The following is a 20,153-nucleotide window of genomic DNA, read 5'->3' as shown; positions in this document are numbered from 1 at the left end:
AGGGCAGGTCTGGGATGGCTTCTCCACAAGGTACCATCTAAGTGGAGATCTCGGCTCTGAGCTAGTGCAGGGGGGTGGGTGTGCGAAGGCCCCGAGGCAGGAGGGAACCTGCCCCTTTCCAAGGACTGACAGAGCCTGTGGGGCTGGGCGTGTAGACAGTGACGGGGAGACAAGTCTGAGTCTGAAGAAGCTGCACAAGCCAGACCGTGCAGGGCTTTGGGTGCTTATCTGAACAGCAATGGTGGGCAATTAAAAGTTGTAACAGGTGGGTGTGATCAGAGTGGGGCTCGCCCACTCTGCTGTGGAAATGGACGGAAGTGGGCAAGCGTGGATTTGGGAAGACAAGTTAGGGGGCTGCTGATGGGTCTAGGCAGAGAGGTCACCTTGTAATGACATTGTCACACCTAGAAAAGCCCGTTAGAGTGCGCATCCTTCAGAGGATGAGAAATCGTTTCCAGGGTGGGCCTTGAGGAGAAATGACAGTGTCAGTACATCTCAATATTGATCTTATATCCAGAGTTGCAAGAGAGATTATTTTTCTGATTAGAGCTATCATTTGGCTTCCATCCCAAAGCAAAACCCAACAGATGTTTGACCTCAGAGCACTGCTTACCCTCCACTGATTCACTCCAGCTCTCTTTTTTAAGTCAGATTCTCTATCTTCTGGAATAGTCTGAAGTTGCCAATTATTCTGAGCACCCTTTGCATGGGGACAAGTGGAAGGGGGAGATAGGAAGTGAGCTTTAACTTGAAGAATCTATGTCTGGATATAAATTGCGAAGTCAACATGCCAAAACTTATTCCACGTGTGTATTCTATTTCAGAGAAGCGTGGACTTTATGGAATAGTACTTACCTTACTAAACCTAGCAAACTCTTGAGCAGTTAGAGATGTCAGTCGGCCAGAGATGGTGACCAAGTACAGATAGGCGTGTGAAGTGTTCCCACCCCAAGCCCTACCCCAACCGGTCTGGTCTTTGCCACTAGCTGATTTCTAGTCATTCTTAACTGGTAACGTAAGTGAGAAATTGCTGTGGAATTGTTTGTGGAACAGAATATAGCTCTTTGTTGGATGCTGAATATTTATTTTCTGATTTTTCTTCTATTCTCAACATGAAGTTGTAGACATCAAGGTAATGAGGAAAGGTTACACACTGGTAGCCTGTAAGCTGTAACCAATCCAGACATGTTTTATTCAGCTTGTACAATTTAAATTGGACCCAACAGTTTAAACTTAAAATTGTTCACACGTACACTCAAAACAGCATTCCTGGCATCTCTTGAAAAAAGAGAAAAAAGAGGTAGCAACACCAGGCCTGCCTTCCTAAAGTGGCAGCAGCGACCTTGGGCTGGTCGGCTCTCCACCGTCCACTGTGCACAGAGTTCCCGACCCTGCCGGCAAGAGCCAGGTGCCAGTCATCAGGATGTTCTTGTCTTTATAATAGAAACATGTGCCTTTGCACCTAAGGCCCCACAATGGGGAAGTGAAAGCTAAATAGAACTGTGCCTTTCAAGAAAAACAGGAGTGTTCCTCTTTGCCGCAGTGAGAACAGTCTCTGCGTATATAAGATGCTAGGGCCCGTGTGCTGGCCTCACTCCCTGAGGGGGCCTTGGAGGAGTCGTTGTAGCTTGTGTACAAAACAACAGAACAGTGTTCTTGAGAAAAGTGCTTCTAATACGTGGGAAGTATTTTGGAGGGAAGGCTTCTTTTGTTAAGACAGGTGTGAGTAATTTAGGCTACTTGGGGACTACAATACCCATTCTCCTAGAATGAGGCACGGCGCACAGCAAATAAGATGTAGAACAAGGCGGGCGTGTGAGTCGCGCCTGTCGTGAGGGCAGCTCCTTGGCAGACGCTGCTGTACCAGTGTCTTCTCCGCCTGCACACACCCAGCGAGACAGGTCTCTTCATGACTTAAAGCCAGCACCTCTAAATAAGGACTGTGGTTTGCGGTGACCTCTCCTGTCGCCCGCGGAATTCATCCTGGAGCGGCTGCTGCTGGGGAGTTTAAGTTCACGGAAACGTAGGACACGGTGAAGCATCTCAGCTCTGGGCTCTCCAGGCAGTGGCATCGGCCTCGACCCTACGGCGAGTTAGCACAGCTCACCTCCCCGGTTCTGCAGGGCTGGCCCTGGGGAAGCTAGAGAGGTTGCCACTTCATTTGCCATAAGTGATTTTAGTTGACGCACTCTTAATTCCACAGCTATTTCTGAGCACTAATTGAACATTCGACTCTTTGGACTCAAGTACAAGAGTTTACATGTAGCCGCAATACATTTTCTTATTACATTCAGACCATCTTAGAGTTGTCTTGGACAGTAACCCTCTTAGCTGTGTATTTCCTATCCCTGTCTAACCAAGAATGAGAGAAGGCTGCAACCTCTGTTCTTCTACAAATTGAGCAAAAAGCTAAATGTTGAACAAGACGAGATGTTTCTCCAGCTAAACTGTAACCCATTAAACATTATCCTTCGGATACAGTCAATCAGTCCTTTGCTATAAGGAATCTCTTCTCTAGACTGAGGAAGGAAATGTCTGCTGAAATGAAAGTTTTCTTGAAAAACTTTACGTCAGAGTGTGTAATCTGTATTAGAGGCTTAAAGGTATTTATCTTTCAAATCTTTGAAAGATATTCATGACCAAGGTCCAAAAACCTACTCAACAAATATAATGCAATAGTCATGAATGTGCCAGAGCCAAGTGATTTTAGCACCAGGTGAGTACGTATTGTACCCACCTGCTTAGGAGATTACATGCATCTATGTAGTACTGAGTAGGAAAGCTTCAACAATTGGCTAGATTTTCTAAATTTTATCCAATTTAGTTTAAACCAGTGACTTTCAGAGATTAAGCATGATGAAAATTATAGTTAATATAGTATAGTATACTGTGACTTATCTTCTGATGTCGAAAATCTCTCAGATTTTTACCTAACTGGCTACATCATAAGCAAAGAACTGGCTTCAGAGCAGAATACAGAGAAACAAGAGTGGCTATGCTTTTTTTTTTTTAACATCTTTATTGGAGTACAATTGCTTTACAATGGTGTGTCAGCCTCTGCTTTATAACAAAGTGAATCAGTTATACATATACATATGTCCCCATCTCTCTTCCCACTTGCGTCTCCCTCCCTCGCACCCTCCCTATCCCACCCCTCTAGGTTGTCAGAAAGCACCAAGCTGATCTCCCTGTGCTATGCGGCTGCCTCCCACTAGCTATCTATTTTGTTTGGTAGCGTATATATGTCTATACCACTCTATCACTTTGTCCCAGCTTACCCTTCCCACTCCCTGTATCCTCAAGTCCATTCTCTAGTAGGTCTGCATCTTTATTCACGTCTTGCCCCTAGGTTCTTCTGACCCTTTTTTTTTCTTTTTTAGATTCCATATATATGTGTTAGCATACGGTATTTGTTCTTCTCTTTCTGACTTACTTCACTCTGTATGATAGTCTCTAGGTCCATCCACCTCACTACAAATAACTCAGTTTCGTTCCTATTTATGGCTGAGTAACATTCCATTATATATATGTGCCACATCTTCTTTATCCATTCATCTGTTGATGGACACTTAGGTTGCTTCCATGTCCTGGCTATTGTAAATAGAGCTGCAATGAACATTTTGGTACACGACTCTTTTTGAAATATGGTTTTCTCAGGGTATATGCCCAGTAGTGGGATTGCTGGGTCGTATGGTAGTTCTATTTTTAGTTTTTTAAGGAATCTCCATAATGTTCTCCATAGTGGCTGTATCAATTTACATTCCCCACAATGGTGCAAGAGGGTTCCCTTTTCTCCACACCCTCTCCAGCATTTATTGTTTGTAGATTTTTTGATGATGGCCATTCTGACTGATGTGAGATGATATCTCACTGTAGTTTTGATTTGCATATCTCTAATGATTAATGATGTTGAGCATTCTTTCATGTGTTTGTTGGCAATCTGTATATCTTCTTTGAAGGAATGTCTATTTAGGTCTTCTGCCCATTTTTGGATTGGGTTGTTTGTTTTTTTGATACTGAGCTGCATGAATTGCTTGTATCTTTTGGAGATTAATCCTTTGTCAGTTGCTTCATTTGCAAATATTTTCTCCCATTCTGAGGGTTGTCTTTTCGTCTTGTTTATGGTTTCCTTTGCTGTGCAGAAGCTTTTAACTTTCACTAGGTCCCATTTGTTTATTTTTGTTTTTATTTCCATTTCTCTAGGAGGTGGGTCAAAAAGGATCTTGCTGTGATTTATGTCATAGAGTGTTCTGCCTATGTTTTCCTCTAAGAGTTTGATGGTGTCTGGCCTTACATTTAGGTTTTTAATCCATTTTGAGGTTTTTTTGTGTGTGGTGTTAGAGAATGTTCTAATTTCATTCTTTTACATATAGCTGTCCAGTTTTCCCAGCACCACTTATTGAAGAGGCTGTCTTTTCTCCACTGTATATTCTTGCCTACTTTATCAAAGATAAGGTGACCATATGTGCGTGGCTTTATCTCTGGGCTTTCTATCCTGTTCCATTGATCCATATTTCTGTTTTTATGCCAGTACCATACTGTCTTGATTACTGTAGCTTTGCAGTATAGTCTGAAGTCAGGGAGCCTGATTCCTCCAGCTCCGTTTTTCTTTCTCAAGATTGCTTTGGCTATTCAGGGTCTTTGTGTTTCCATACAAGTTGTGAAATTTTTTGTTCTAGTTCTGTGAAAAATGCCAGTGGTAGTTTGATAGGGATTGCATTGAATCTGTAGATTGCTTTGGGTAGTAGAGTCATTTTCACAATGTTGATTCTTCCAATCCAAGAACATGGTATATCTCTCCATCTATTTGTATCATCTTTAATTTCTTTCATCAGTGTCTTATAATTTTCTGCATACATGTCTTTTGTCTCCTTCGGTAGGTTCATTTCTAGATATTTTTTCTTTTTGTTGCAATGGTAAATGGGAGTGTTTTCTTAATTTCACTTTCAGATTTTTCATCATTACTGTATAGGAATGCAAGAGATTTCTGGACATTAATTTTGTATCCCGCTACTTTAACAAACTCATTGATTAGCTCTAGTAGTTTTCTGGTAGCATCATTAGGATTCTCTATGTATAGGATCATGTCATCTGCAAACAGTGACAGCTTTACTTCTTCTTTTCCGATTTGGATTCCTTTTATTTCCTTTTCTTCTCTGATTGCTGTGGCTAAAACTTCCAAAACAATATTGAATAGTAGTGGTTAGTGGGCAACCTTGTCTTGTTCCTGATCTTAGTGGAAATGGTTTCAGTTTTTCACCATTGAGGACGATGTTGGCTGTGGGTTTGTCATATATGGCCTTTATCATGTTGAGGAAAGTTCCCTCTATGCCTACTTTCTGGAAGGCTTTTATCATAAATGGGTGTTGACTTTTGTCGAAAGCTTTCTCTGCATCTGTTGAGCTTATCATATGGTTTTTCTCCTTCAACTTGTTAATATGGTATATCACGTTGATTGATCTGCATATATTGAAGAATCCTTGCTTTCCTGGAATAAACCACACTTGATCATGCTGTATGATCCTTTTAATGTGCTGTTGGATTCCGTTTGGTAGTATTTTGTTGAGGATTTTTGCATCTATATTCATCAGTGATATTGGCCTGCAGTTTTCTTTCTTTGTGACATCTTTGTCTGGTTTTGGTATCAGGGTGATGGTGGCCTCGTAGAATGAGTTTGGGAGTGTTCCACCCTCCGCTATATTTTGGAAGAGTTTGAGAAGGATAGGTGTTAGCTCTTCTCTAAATATTTGATAGAATTTGCCTGTGAAGCCATCTGATCCTGGGCTTTTGTTTGTTGCAAGATTTTTAATCACAGTTTCAATTTCAGTGCTTGTGATTGGTCTGTTCATATTTTCTATTTCTTCCTAGTTCATTCTCGGCAGGTTGTGCATTTCTAAGACTTTGTCCATTTCTTCCAGGTTGTCCATTTTATTGGCAAGAGTTGCTTGTAGTAATCTCTCATGATCCTTTGTATTTCTGCAGTGTCAGTTGTTACTTCTCCTTTTTCATTTCTAATTCTATTGATTTGAGTCCTCTCCCTCTTTTTCTTGAGAAGTCTGGCTAATGGTTTATCAATTTTGTTTATCTTCTCAAAGAACCAGCTTTTAGTTTTATTGATCTTTGCTGTCATTTCCTACATTTCTTTTTCATTTATTTCTGATCTGATCTTTATGATTTCTTTCCTTCTGCTTACTTTGGGGTTCTTTTGTTCTTTCTCTAATTGCTTTAGGTGTAAGGTTAGGTTGTTTGAGATGTTTCTTGTTTCCTAAGGTAGGACTGTATTGCTATAAACTTCCCTCTTAGAACTGCTTTTGCTGCATCCCATAGGTTTTGGGTCATTGTGTTTTCATTGTCATTTGTTTCTAAGTATTTTTTGATTTCCTCTTTGATTTCTTCAGTGATCTCTTGGTTATTAAGTAGTGTGTTGTTTAACCTCTATGTGTTTGTATTTCTTTCAGATTTTTTCCTGTAATTGATATCTAGTCTCATAGCATTGTGGTCGGAAAAGATACTTGATACGATTTCGATTTTCTTAAATTTACCAAGGCTTGATTTGTGACCCAGGATATGATCTATCCTAGAGAATGTTCCATGAGCACTTGAGAAGAAAGTGGATTCTGTTGTTTTTGAATGGAATGTCCTATAAATATCAATTAAGTCCATCTTGTTTAATGTATCATTTAAAGCTTGTATTTCCTTATTTATTTTCATTTTGGATGATCTGTCCATTGGTGAAAGTGGCATGTTAAAGTCCCCTTCTATGATTGTGTTACTGTCGATTTCCCCTTTTATGGCTGTTAGTATTTGCCTTATGTATTGAGGTGTTCCTATTCTGGGTGCATAAATATTTACAATTGTTATATCTTCTTCTTGGATCGATCCCTTGATCATTATGTAGTGTCCTTTGTCTCTTGTAATAGGCTTTATTTTAAAGTCTATTTTGTCTGATATGAGAATTGCTACTCCAGCTTTCTTTCGATTTCCATTTGCATGGAATATCTTTTTCCATCCCCTCACTTTCAGTCTGTATGTGTCCCTAGGTCTGAAGTGGGTCTCTTGTAGACAGCATATAGATGGGTCTTGTTTTTGTATCCATTCAGACAGTCTGTGTCTTCTGGTGGGAGCATCTATTCCATTTACATTTAAGGTAATTATCGATATGTACGTTCCTATTACCATTTTCTTAAGTGTTTTGGGTTTATTATTGTAGGTCTTTTCCTTATCTTGTGTTTCCTGCCTAGAAAAGTTCCTTTAGCATTTGTTGTAAAGCTGGTTTGGTGGTGATAAATTCTCTTAGCTTTTGCTTGTCTGTAAAGGTTTTAATTTCTCCATCAAATCTGAATGAGATCCTTGCTGGGTAGAGTGATCTTGGTTGTAGGTTTTTCTCCTTCATCACTTTAAATATGTCCTGCTAGTTCCTTCTGGCTTGCAGAGTTTCTGCGGAAAGATAAGCTGTTAACCTTATGGGGATTCCCTTGTATGTTATTTGTTGTTTTTCCCTTGCTGCTTTTAATATTTTTCTTTGTATTTATTTTTTGATAGGTTGATTAATATGTGTCTTGTAGTGTTTCTCCTTGGATTTATCCTGTATGGGACTCTCTGTGCTTCCTGGACTTGATTAACTCTTTCCTTTCCCATATTAGGGAAGTTTTCAACTATAATCTCTTCAAATATTTTCTCAGTCCATTTCTTTTTCTCTTCTTCTTCTGGGACCCCTATAATTCAAATGTTGGTGTGTTTAATGTTGTCCCAAAGGTCTCTGAGACTGTCCTCAATTCTTTTCATTCTTTTTTCTTTATTCTGCTCTGCAGTAGTTATTTCCACTATTTTATCTTCCAGGTCCCTTATCCATTCTTCTGCCTCAGTTATTCTGCTATTGATCCCTTCTAGAGAATTTTTAATTTCATTTATTGTGTTGTTCATCACTGTTTGTTTGCTCTTTAGTTCTTCTAGGTCCTTGTTAAACGTTTCTTGTATTTTCTCCATTCTGTTTCCAAGATTTTGGATCATCTTTACTATCATTACTCTGAATTCTTTTTCAGGTACACTGCCTATTTCCTCTTCATTTGTTAGGTCTGGTGGGCGTCTGCCTAATTCCTTCATCTGCTGTGTGTTTGTCTTCACATTTTGCTTAACTTACTGTATTTGGGGTCTCCTTTTTGCAGGCTGCAGGTTCGTAGTTCCCATTGTTTTTGATGTCTGTCCCCAGTGGCTAAGGTTGGTTCAGTGGGTTGTGTAGGCTTCCTGGTGGAGGGGACTAGTGCCTGTGTTCTGGTGGATGAGGCTGGATCTTGTCTTTCTGGTGGGCAGGTCCACGTCTGGTGGTGTGTTTTTGGGTGTCTGTGGCCTTATTATGATTTTAGGCAGCCTCTGTGCTAATGGGTGGAGTTGTGTTCCTGTCTTGCTAGTTGTTTGGCATAGTGTGTCCAGCACTGTAGCTTGCTGGTCATTGAGTGAAGCTGGGTCTTGGCATTGAGATGGAGATCTCTGGGAGATTTTTACCATTTGATATTACATGGAGCTTGGAGGTCTCTTGTGGACCAGTCCGGAACTTGGCTCTCACACCTCAGTGGCACAGCCCTGACACCTGGCTGGAGCATCAAGAGCCTGTCATCCACACGGCTCAGAATAAAAGGGAGAAAAAGAAAGGAAGAAGGCAAAATAAAATAAAATAAAGTTATTAAAATAAAAAATAGTTAAGAAAAAAAAATTTTTAAGTAATAAAGAAAATAATATGGACAGGCAGAACCCTAGGAGAAATGGTAAAAGCAAAGCTATACAGACAAAATCACACACAGAAGCGTACACATACACACTCATGAAAAGAGAAAAAGGTAAAAAAATATATATATCGTTGTTCCCAAGGTCCACCTCCTCAATTTGGGTTGATTCTTTGTCTTTGTCTATTCAGGTATTCCACAGATGCAGGTACATCAAGTTGATTGTGGAGATTTAATCCGCTGCTCCTGAGGCTGCTGGGAGAGATTTCCCTTTCTCTTCTTTGTTCGCACAGCTCCTGGGGTTCAGCTTTGGAGTTGGCCCCGCCTCTGCGTGTAGGTTGCCTGAGGGCGTCTGTTCTTCGCTCAGACAGGATGGGGTTAAAGGAGCAGCTGATTCGGGGGCTCTGGCTCATTAAGCCCCGGGGGAGGGAGGGGTATGGATGCGGGGCGAGCCTGCAGCGACAGAGGCCGGTGTGTGTTTTCCCAGGCAAGTTCTCCCTGGATCCTGGGACCCTGCCAGTGGCGGGCTGCACGGGCTCCCCGGAAGGGGGTGTGGAGAGTGACCTGTGCTCGCACACAGGCTTCTTGGTGGCGGCAGCAGCAGCCTTAGCGTCTCATGCCCGTCTCTGGGGTCCAAGCTGACAGCCGTGGCTCATGCCCGTCTCTAGAGCTCCTTTAAGCGGCGCTCTGAATCCCCTCTCCTCAGGCACCAGAAACAATGGTCTCTTGCCTCTTAGGCAGTTCCAGACTTTTCCCGGACTCCCTCCCGTCTAGCTGTGGTGCACTAGCCCCCTTCAGGCTGTGTTCACACAGCCAACCCCAGTCCTCTCCCTGGGATCTGACCTCCGAAGCCCGAGCCTCAGCTCCCAGCCCCGCCCGCCCCGGCGGGTGAGCAGACAAGCCTCTCGGGCTGGTGAGTGCCGGTCGGCACCAATCCTCTGTGCAGGAATCTCTCCGCTTTGCCCCCCGCACCCCTGTTGCTATGCTGTCCTCCGCGGCTGCAAAGCGTCCCCCCTCTGCCACGCGCGGTCTCTGCCCGCGAAGGGGCTCCTAGTGTGTGGAAACCTTTCCTCCTTCACAGCTCCCTCCCACTGGTGCAGGTCCCGTCCCTATTCTTTTGTCTCTGTTTATTCTTTTATCTTTTGCCGTACCCAGGTATGTGGGGGGTTTCTTGCCTTTGGGGAGGTCTGAGGTCTTCTGCCAGCATTCAGTAGGTGTTCTGTAGGAGTTGTTCCACGTGTAGGTGTATTTCTGATGTATTTGGAAGGTGATCTCCACGTCTTACTCTTCCACCATCTTGAAGCTCCTCCTATGATACTGTTAATGAATAAGAACTAGATGACTCTAGGCTTTTAAGCTACCTTGTCTATGATCAGTTCTTAACATCTTGACATTTTTTTTTCTCATTTTCAGAAAACATACCTCTAAATCCAATTTATATATAAATCAAGTCATATCAGGAGTACAGGAACTGGGCTTGAAGAAAATCCTTGTGACCAAATAAAACACATTCCCACATTTTCAAAAGAATCTTGAATCACAAAAACATAGATATATCTATAAAGACTTCTAAAGGGATTATTTTTAAAACCTGGATATCGGAAAATATTTGTCGGGGGGACGTTTTAACATTTTCCTTGAAAGGCTTTTTTCACTATCTTTTTGGAACTCTAAATGCAAACTACATCCAAGCCTGTGGCCTAGGAAAAGATTCTGGGGTAATAAATATCAATGCAGCTTGGACTAGCCTACCTAGAAAGGAGAGTGTAAGAAGGACACTGAGAACTGGTGTTCATCAAGCTGTCCATCTCCCAAGAAACACAAGTGTGTGCCCTGAGCGTGGAGTGGAAGGAATTCGTTGACAATGAAATTCCTCGGTACCAGGCTCAAGTCAAAAAGCCTCATTTGCCTTCACTGAACAGAGAAGATTTTTCTTTAACTGACTTGATGACCTGGGATTACAACATTCTTTTGGAAAACAGTAAAAAAGATAGCCATTTTCTTCACATAAGACCATGTAATTTACTCAGCACTTGCTTCATTCCATGCTTCTGAAAAGTAAATTCCATGGTAGAAGCAGTTATGTACTAAGGTTCATACTAAACGTTTCAATCAGATTTGACGTTTTCTAAAAAGTCTTCACAGTGGCAACTCTGTATATGCAGACTTAAAACTCTGGCCCTGTACTCCTTTCTTGTGTGACATTGTTTTTCAGTGCATAAGGTTTGGTTATAAAAACTTCTAGCACAGTTAAAGTTTTCTTGAAAATAGTAAATACCTCGGGTTGTGTAATCTGTAACATGGCCCAGTTACAAATTTATAATATTCTAGACTAACATCAGTTCTAGATTACTTTTAGAAATTGTCTACTGGGGAAAAAATTATAAAAACTAAAATGCAAGATTAATTGTCATATCTCACACTTGTTTGGGAGTATAAAGACAATGTTCAGTCCTTTGAAATAACAATATCTAGCAGTCCTGTAAAATATTCTCGACGTGGAAGGCAACCTGACTCTAAAGAAAATGCCACTTAGATTGTTAATTATAGTCTATGCTAATTGGATAGTCATAGCGTAGTGGATATGAAGCCAAACATATTAAAGACTCTGCCTTAACCTAGCAATAGTGTAATTTGTTTGGGGCTGTAGTTCTTTCAGATTAATCAGTTGGTCTCCTCACAGTTTTACTATGTTTACTATGTTACTATTCACATTTAAACACTAAAATCTTCAAGCAATATAAGTTTTCACTTATGGTCTCCAAGACTGACAAAGTCTAAATTAACTAATCAGAGAATCTAAAAGATCACAAATTATGTTTTTTCAATGACATGTTTCCCATTAGAGCTTGTTTTTAACTGGACTGCTGTGCATGTTGAATGGGTACAACATTTGCAACCATTTATCACGTTGGGGCAAGCGATGCTAATACGGCTGACGGCTGACGGCTGACAGTTCTGCTCTTAGAAGAGGGCCGTGCTTTCTGTTGCATGCATTACACTGACCCTGTACTTTCTTTCCTTTCCTTTGTTTCCTGTGCCATGCTTGCTGTGTAGCAAATGGAATCTCTTGCAGTAAGTTAACTTTCTTTCCTACTCTTTGTCCATTTAGGCATGGACCCATAACAATCTTATTTTTACTGTTACTATTATATCTCTTAGCATGTTTTCCCTTTTTTGTTTCATTTTCTTTTATTTGGTAGACTGAGACATGTAGTTTATTAGCATTCTGGGCTGCTTTCCTCCCAAAGTAGAAACCTATGTTGCTATGAACTCTCATGTTATCACTAGAATATTTTTAGAAATAACTACCATTATCTGACACTTAGAAAAGTCAGAGTTTTCATAGCTAGGTTTCACCCTAAATTGTGAAAGGTAACATTTTGTTTTTAAACAATACTTTTTTTGTCTGAGAGTCTCTGGCAGTTGTCTTTTATACCAGATTTTGAAAAGGTTTCCACAAAGGCAAGTTTAAATTATCATAAAATGTGTTACTAAAACAACCAAACATCTAGTTTGGGTTAGCAAACGAGTGTAGCTACTTCTTTACACTTAGGCTGGTTACCAGCATTGAGAGATCAAATAAATCTAAGTAGAATTGCTTTTTCCCCCTAAGGGCCAGGGAGAGAGGAGAAAGAAAACTCCATCCAGCATGGTCTTAGCATAAACTTTAGTCACTTTTAAAATTAGGGTCAAGAGTATGTTAATAATACTATTAATGGAATACGCTTCCTAAAAACCTAAATTTAAATTCTTGTCATTTCTCTCCTTAAACTGATTTGGGGGGAACAATTTTAAGTCACGTCAGTGGCTCTCCTTAAACTGATTTGGGGGGAACAGTTTTAAGTCACGTCAGTGGCTCTCAATTCTTACTGAATTCTTTGTAGTCCATTAGTGAAAGAAAGGCCCTATTTATCCTTACTTAACCACGTTTGAAAACTGAACAGTGAAGTGTTTGGTTTAAGCCACATATCTCACCCACTTTCAGTGGTGACTGCTGAGCCATTAAATTCTATCTAGTGAAGGCTGTCGTTTTCCTCTAGCAGAATCCCATCTGCTACCTAGGAGCTAACCCTTTCTTGGGATAAAACAGGCAAAGTTTAGAGGCCATTGAGCAGATACAGCTCAAAGAGTACTATGATCATTGGTGTTGGAATTACTCATGGTTTATTCTTCCCTTACAGTACATGTAAGCTGTATAATGAAAACATTTTCAATTCCAGAGGTGTCTATAGAGCTCCAGGGCCATTTTGTATGCATATTTTTTAACGTTCTTTCCACAGAAAGTTTTGCATGCTTTCATGATTTCTCCTTTTTGTAAGCATTTTGGGCCCTTTTTATCTCTCTTTAAGTCAACAAATTTGTTGAGCACTGAGTAGAAGCATCATCATTAAACCTGATGCAGCACCTTAGACAGTCACGTGACTCTTGTGTTTACACAGACTTTAGGATGAGTGCCTATACCCTAAATGGCAGCCAGAATTGTCACAAGGAATAATCTCCCAAGTGTCTGCTGAATTTATAAATTTAACACCTAGAACCACTTAATGCTCTGCCTTTTAAATATACCTTTAATAAAAAGAAATTGTGTTCAAAGATGTATAGCTTATAAAAATTAAGACTGCAGTTATAATTTGTAGATATTAAACCTGTAATTTAATTGGCGAATATAATGGAAATTTGGCAGTTCACTAAGTCCCTTTATAGCTAGCTACTACTTCTTTCTAATTAGTCATCCTCCAGGAGCTGTTTTATTCTATATTACACAGTGAATTTCTCACTGATAGTCATTGATTGGATTTATTGTTCTGTTTTATTTGGAATGGTAACAACTAGTTATGGTTCCTTGATTTAAAAAAAAAAAAAGGTGCATTAGTCTCCACTAAGATTTCACTTACTATACAAGAATGATCCTTAATAACTCTTTCTTCCCATGCAAATTCTCTCTTTAGCAACTGGAACTGTGTCAGAGGTTGTATAAGCTACACTTCCAGCTGCTGCTGCTTTTTCAGTCGTACTGTAAGCTCATCGGCCAGGTGCACGAAGTCAGCTCCATGCCAGAGGTGAGCCTGCCCACTCCCGACCCCAGGTCCTGCCATGAGTATCACTGCTTTCCTTTTGTTCTCCCTCCTGCCAGTTTATAAATGTCCAAGTGATTTTATTCCCACATAATCCTTTCACTCAAGCACAAGTCTTAAATACCAGTGTCTTATATTTATTTCCATGCTCACATGGCAGTGCCAGGACTAGGGTGAGGCAAGTGACATACCTGGACACAAAATACAAGGACGACCTTCAGGGTGAGCCCCTCCCTGAATGCTATGCCGAGGGCCTCACTTGCCTCCCCCTGGCCCTGTGTCTGGGGATCCTTATTTGAAAAAGTTCCTTGTGTTACGGTTTTTCTGACCTCTAGCTGTTCATACTTGATCCTACATTGAGGTAAGAAGGAAATAACTACATGATGTTTGACTCTCTTCAGCTTCCCTGCTCTGCTTAGCATCCGGATGCATTAATACTTTTAATGTAAAAGGTAAAGTAACTTGAGCATACAGCTTCTGAGTGAGCCAAATTTTTCCTAGACTTGAAAAAACACTACTGCAGTGTAGTAGATGAAATAATGGTGGTGTACACTGGATATTGTGGAAGCTCAGAGGGTGAGTGCCTAGTTCAGCTGGAGACAAGGAGGTTGAAAGAGGAAACTTTCTGGAGGAGATCACACCTGATTCTTAAAGGATGAGTTAGAATTAGAGAGATGAAGTGGGGGGTAAGGAGGAATGTTCCAGTAAGAAACAACAGCGTGGGCATAAATATGGTAGTGAGAAAGAGATAGGAACTACAAGTACAGGCAATTGAGGATTGCTAGACTATAAAATGCAAACCAAAAGGAACAATGGACTAAGGCGGAAGAGATAAGTAAGGTGAGATCACGCAAGACGCTGCACCTGTGAGTATTTTAGTTAGATCTTCACGGCAGGGATGTGGAGGGTGGATTTGGTGACAGCTAGACTGGAGACAGACAGACCAGTCAGTTATGAGGCCGCTGAAATAGCTCAGGTAAGAGGTGAGAGTTTGAACTAGGACAGAAGTGCTAGGTAAGGATAGGGAGGAAACGTGGGAGATATTTTAGGACAAAAGGTCACTGAAACTGATGGGGTGTGGGGGGAGGAGTGGGGGACGATGCTCAGGTCCCCTCTCAGATGAACTATGTAACCACAGTGCCACAGCTAAGACAGGGATGTCGGAGGAGGCCTGACACAATTGTACATCCACAGCTCCTGCCTGCTCGTCAGTGACCGACTCTGCCTGCTAGATCCCATCTTGCATGTAGTTAAATACAAGGATCTGCTGCTAAAGGTGCAGATGTGCTGTCAGGGAACAGTCATGAGTCCATGAAACAATCCCATTGCAAGCAGCGGAGTGAGGCTGGAGCCTAGAAACCTCATGTCTGAGTTGGGGGTAGGGGAGGAGGAGACAGAATGACAGCCATTTAACCATAATTATTACTCAGTGTGGAAAAAAGGAAAAGTGACTATAGTTTTTAAATATACAGTTCACCCTTGAACAACATGAGTTTGAACTGTGAGTCCACTTACCTATGTGGATTTTTTCAATATATTGGAAATTTGAAAAATCTTGCAAACATACCTAGAAATAGATATGTCGTGACTACATAAAATATATGTAGACATACATATAACATACAAAATATGTATTAATGGACTGTGTGTTATCAGTAAGGCTTCCGGTCAACAGGGGGCTGTTAGTAGTTAAGTTCTAGGGGCGGGGGTGGGTGGGTGGGTGGAACCAGAAGTTAGACCGTGCCTCTAACCCCGAGTTGCTCAAGGGTCAACTGTCCTTTCACAGATCCCAATTTCAAGTGAGACAGGAGTCAGACATCGTTGTTTATGAAGAGCTCTTCACAAACGAGTTTTCCTCCACAGAATCACAAATTATCAGATAAAAGAAAAGACAGTTGATGACTGGGATTTGCCCCATTGTCAAGATAAGCTTTACTCCTCTGGAAAGTAGGAACCGAACCCTCAGAGTCCATTCTCTGCTCCAAAAATAGAGGACAATGCACATGCAATTCACATGTCATTTTCCATATTAAAAAAGTAATTCACGTTTCACTTAAGAGTAGTAAATTACATGTTTCATACCGTGTGTGTGTATATAATTATTTTAAATCTAATAAATTTAAAGTGAATTTTTCCTTAATTATTTTAAATCTAGGTAAGTTTTAAATACTTTACACACACATAATTTAAAACTTACCTAGGGCTTCCCTGGTGGCGCAGTGGTTGAGAGTCCGCCTGCCGATGCAGGGGACATGGGTTCGTGCCCCAGTCCAGGAAGATCCCACATGCCGCAGAGCGGCTGGGCCCGTGAGCCATGGCCGCTGAGCCTGCGCGTCCAGAGCCTGTGCTCCGCAACGGGAGAGACCACAACAGTGAGAGGCCTGCGTACCGCAAAAAAAAAAAAAAAAAAAAAAAAAAAAAAAAAAAAACTTACCTAGATTTAAAATAAGAAATTCACTTTCACACTTTAAAAACTATATGTCTAAGACACTCTAACAACTTATGTAAAAGGATTACCTCCTTGAATTTTGAACGTGGGGCTGGAGTACAGCGTTGTATTTAATCGGCATCTGTGTGAAGACAGTCCTTGAGGGCTTCAGTTCTATACCTTGTACAGTGAGCAGGCTGGGAATGAAAACAGGTAAAGATGCTGGGTAAATCAACTTTTCAAAGAAACTGGGCATCCTCAGCTTACATGACAAAGGGAAACAAAAAACCTTTAAATTCATCTCAGTTTCTTTTAAATGCTCTTGAGGTCAAACTGCAAAAGAGCTGTCTTCCACTGTACACTTTGGAGGCACTAAGAAGTGACACAGGTTCTCTTTATGATTTACTTTTTAACAACTCAGAATCTTTTGGTTCCAGTAATTCTGAGGGAAAATATCTCTTACTTGTAACATGAATACTAACATTACATTGAGATTTTTCCTCCTCCCTCTTAAAATTATGTCTTTCATCTTTTCCTGTGGCATAGGAGTAGGGAGAAAAGTTTATTCTTCAAACAGCATGTGTTCATAATTAAATTTATTGGGCACTTTTGTGCCAAGCTGTCATCTTTAAAATAACCTGAGAGGTGGGTAATATCTTCAATCTCACAGATGATAAAACTAAGGCACGTAAAAGTTTGTTTACTTGACTATGCAGTAGTCAATAATGCAGAACTGGCATCTAATAAACCCAGCGTTATCCAACTCCCGAGCCTGTTCTCTTGTGCATTTTACTTCTACGTATGCCCTTCTGCTTAAATAGACGACGTTTTAAAAGGAGTCAATCTTTTCTATAAGGAGCGCATCCCAGCTGTTGACATAGTTGAATACAACGCATTCAGCCCCATAACCCTACATATACCACGCAGTACGGTTTCATCTGTCCTATTTTAGTTTACCGAGATATTAAGCTTCTGCTTAACCAGACCTCATACAGTCAAATTTTTTTTTACTTTGGGGATGTAAAATCCAGCCTGCAACTAAATACAGTAAAAATACTTTTTTTTTTTTAACAGCTGCTAAATATGTCCAGGGAACTGAGTGACCTAAAGAAAAACCTGAAGGAGGCTACTGCAGCCATCACAGCCGACCCTCTCTACATAGAGGGGGCGTGGTCTGAGCCGACCTTCACGTCCACTGAAGCAGCCATCCAGTCCATGCTCGAGTGCTTGAAAAACAACGAACTTGGCAAGGCTTTACGGCAAATCCGGGAATGCAGGTGACGCTACTATTTCTATTTAGAGACGGTTAAAGGAAATGCATGCCTAATAGTTACTTTGTCATGGCTGGGGACTAAATCACTACGGAAGGAACACCAAGATGTTTATATAAACCCTTCTCAGATCCTTCCCATTACCATGCCAGAAACATCAGATTTCAGGACTTATTGTTTGAAGTGTTGGTTTCGGTTCTGGTCATCTCTTAAATGTTCAAACACTTCAAAGTATACGCCAACATAATTTTAAAACTAATTATTTGAATGTAGCCTCTTTGGGTTTTTTCTCCCTACATTTTGATAGTATATTCACATTCATTGTAACCAGAATGCTATAGCAAATAAATATTTTAAGATTATGGGATTCCATTCTGATATTTTTTTACTTTAGATATTTTATCAAAACCAATAACATTCAATATTCTAAAACTGATCATGTGATGTCTGCACAACTCTGAATATTACTAAAAAAGCCACAGAACTATATATTTTAGATAGCTGAATTGTACAGTTTGTGAATTATAGCTCAACAAAAGCTTTTGTATTAAAAGAGCAATTTTCTTATACTAATAAAGACTCATAACCTCTCAAACTTGTGAATAATAGTGCCTCTAATCTGCTCTTCTTTTCTGACTGCAGAAGTCTGTGGCCCAATGACATCTTTGGAAGCAGTTCTGACGATGAGGTCCAGACACTACTGAATATTTATTTCCGTCATCAAACTCTGGGACAAACAGGTACTTACGCACTGGTGGGGTCTAACCAGAGCCTGACCGAGATCTGCACCAAGCTGATGGAGCTGAACATGGAGATCCGGGACATGATCCGCAGGGCCCAGAGCTACCGGGTCCTCACCGCTTTCCTTCCAGACTCCAGTGTTTCCGGCACTAGTCTCTGACAGGAGCCTTCCGTCCCCCATGGGTGCCAAGCTGGGGGTGCTGCCATGCTGGGGTGACGTCATTCAGTGTCTTCTCGGCCTTCAAAAGGCTTGGTCAGACTGTTCTCCCTCTTGTTACCTGTAGGACTTTTTCTAAAGAGGATGGCAGAACTTCCCACGTGTAGCAATACTATAAGAACCAAGGTAGCATAGGACATTCTGGAACAACCTCCATCCGTCATGCTGTGTGGCACAGATGTGTTATTTTACTGAGCAAATGCAACTCACTACTGAAGATGTGACTTCCATTGCATACCAAAGCCGACTACTCTGCACAGTACCTTCCTTTCTAGAAACAGTTTTAGATTGGCAAAAGTGCAATGTTTTCTTCGCTAAAAATATTTTATATTCTAAAACTTGTACATTCTTTCCTTTTCTTTTTTTTTTTCTTTTTTTGGTGGGCTGAGGAAGGGGCAGGCAGAATGAAGCTGGCCATTGAAAATTGTAAGACGGTCAAAAGCTGACAGCCTGTATATGTGAAAAGGGAATTGTAAATGGACAATTTAATGTACACTGAAATTTGAATACAATTACTGTATCTAAAAGGAGCTGCTATGAAGTACCTTTCTTATGTTGCTAGGCTACTGTTTCGAAAGCCCTGGATCTCTTTGCAGGGGTCTGTGATTAGGACCCTTGCACCAAAAATGGTCCAGAGAGACCTTTTTTTTAAAGGATCTTGGCTGCTTTTTACTATAAGGTTGCTTTTATGAGCATATTTATACTACAGAATGATGAGTGTTAATTTTAACCAACTTGGCCATTTTGTAGAAAAAAGTTAAAGACATTCAACATTATAAATTCCAAGTCTTTCCACCTGTTACGCATGCATATTTTAATATCCGTTTGGATAGCTGGAAGTAGAATCATAACGGTAAAATATGAGTTGTCACTTTGTTTCTTAAGAAATGTCATTTTATTTGTAATATATATGTAAAGGGCCATTCTTAAGTTTTCTCCTTAAACTTAATGCTGTCAAGTGTTAGCTGTGTGCATGTAAACCTGTTGCACATTAGAAACATTCAAAGTTTATCTGTGTAACTTATTCACTCTGTAAATACATTTAAAGTTTTTGTGATGTAATCTCGGTTAATATTCTCTTTAGACTAAAAGAAAAAAATACATATTGACCACAGGTTTTATTTCTGCTTAATGAAGATTTTTGCCGTTGACACATTTATAGTTTTGTGTGTGGGGTGCCACACTCATATGTGTTCCATGAATGGCGTGGGGTTGTGAGGCAGTACATTGACCCTGGGAGCAGGAGGCCTCTGTAACCTCTTGAAGTGGACACCAAAGACTGTGACCCTCACCCAGTGCTCACTGGGATAAAAGAGAGAAATCAGAGAAGAACAAGAGCTCTAATTGTCCATAACCTATCATTAGGTTGTCATCCTTAAAATTCTGAAATAGACCCATAACGATCAGGAAAAAGTAGTAAGAGTTTTTGTTCTTTCACCAAAACCCATCTATTCTTCACCCCACTCAAAAAACAGGGTCATGGAGACACATAACAATCTGATCTCTATGGTCTTCCTACTCATACTTCTTAGATTAACAAATATAACTTGCTTTCCTAACATGCACCAACTAAATCATAAGTAGTAATTTTCTAGAAGTACCCTGCAACAGAGCCTGACCCAAGATTTTTTTAATGTTACCATAGGTACAACTATTCACTTATTTTAAAGACTTTCTGGACATTGCTGTCAACATACT

General features: G+C 40.5%; 1 protein-coding gene across 2 annotated transcripts in view; it reads left to right on the top strand.

Annotated features, from left to right (window-relative positions):
* The window catches only part of FRY (FRY microtubule binding protein), a gene marked incomplete at its 5' end in the record, with an annotated part of 329,102 nt that extends 309,584 nt beyond the window's left edge, over positions 1 to 19,518 (top strand). Inside the window, 4 exons of one of the 2 annotated variants that reach the window (XM_082675864.1) lie at positions 11,778 to 11,795; positions 13,673 to 13,783; positions 17,301 to 17,503; positions 18,140 to 19,518. In XM_082675864.1, coding sequence (XP_082531990.1) covers positions 11,778 to 11,795; positions 13,673 to 13,783; positions 17,301 to 17,503; positions 18,140 to 18,398 — 591 coding nt within the window. In that variant the 3' untranslated portion in view covers positions 18,399 to 19,518. The remainder of the gene's footprint in view (positions 1 to 11,777; positions 11,796 to 13,672; positions 13,784 to 17,300; positions 17,504 to 18,139) is intronic. The other variant, XM_082675865.1, reaches the window with a different exon arrangement.
* Between the last annotated feature and the right edge of the window lie 635 nt (positions 19,519 to 20,153).

This window comes from Grampus griseus (assembly GCF_964374135.1).
Source record: "Grampus griseus genome assembly, chromosome: 18".
Taxonomy (NCBI): domain Eukaryota; kingdom Metazoa; phylum Chordata; class Mammalia; order Artiodactyla; family Delphinidae; genus Grampus; species Grampus griseus.
This window is presented reverse-complemented; position numbering and strand designations above follow the sequence as displayed.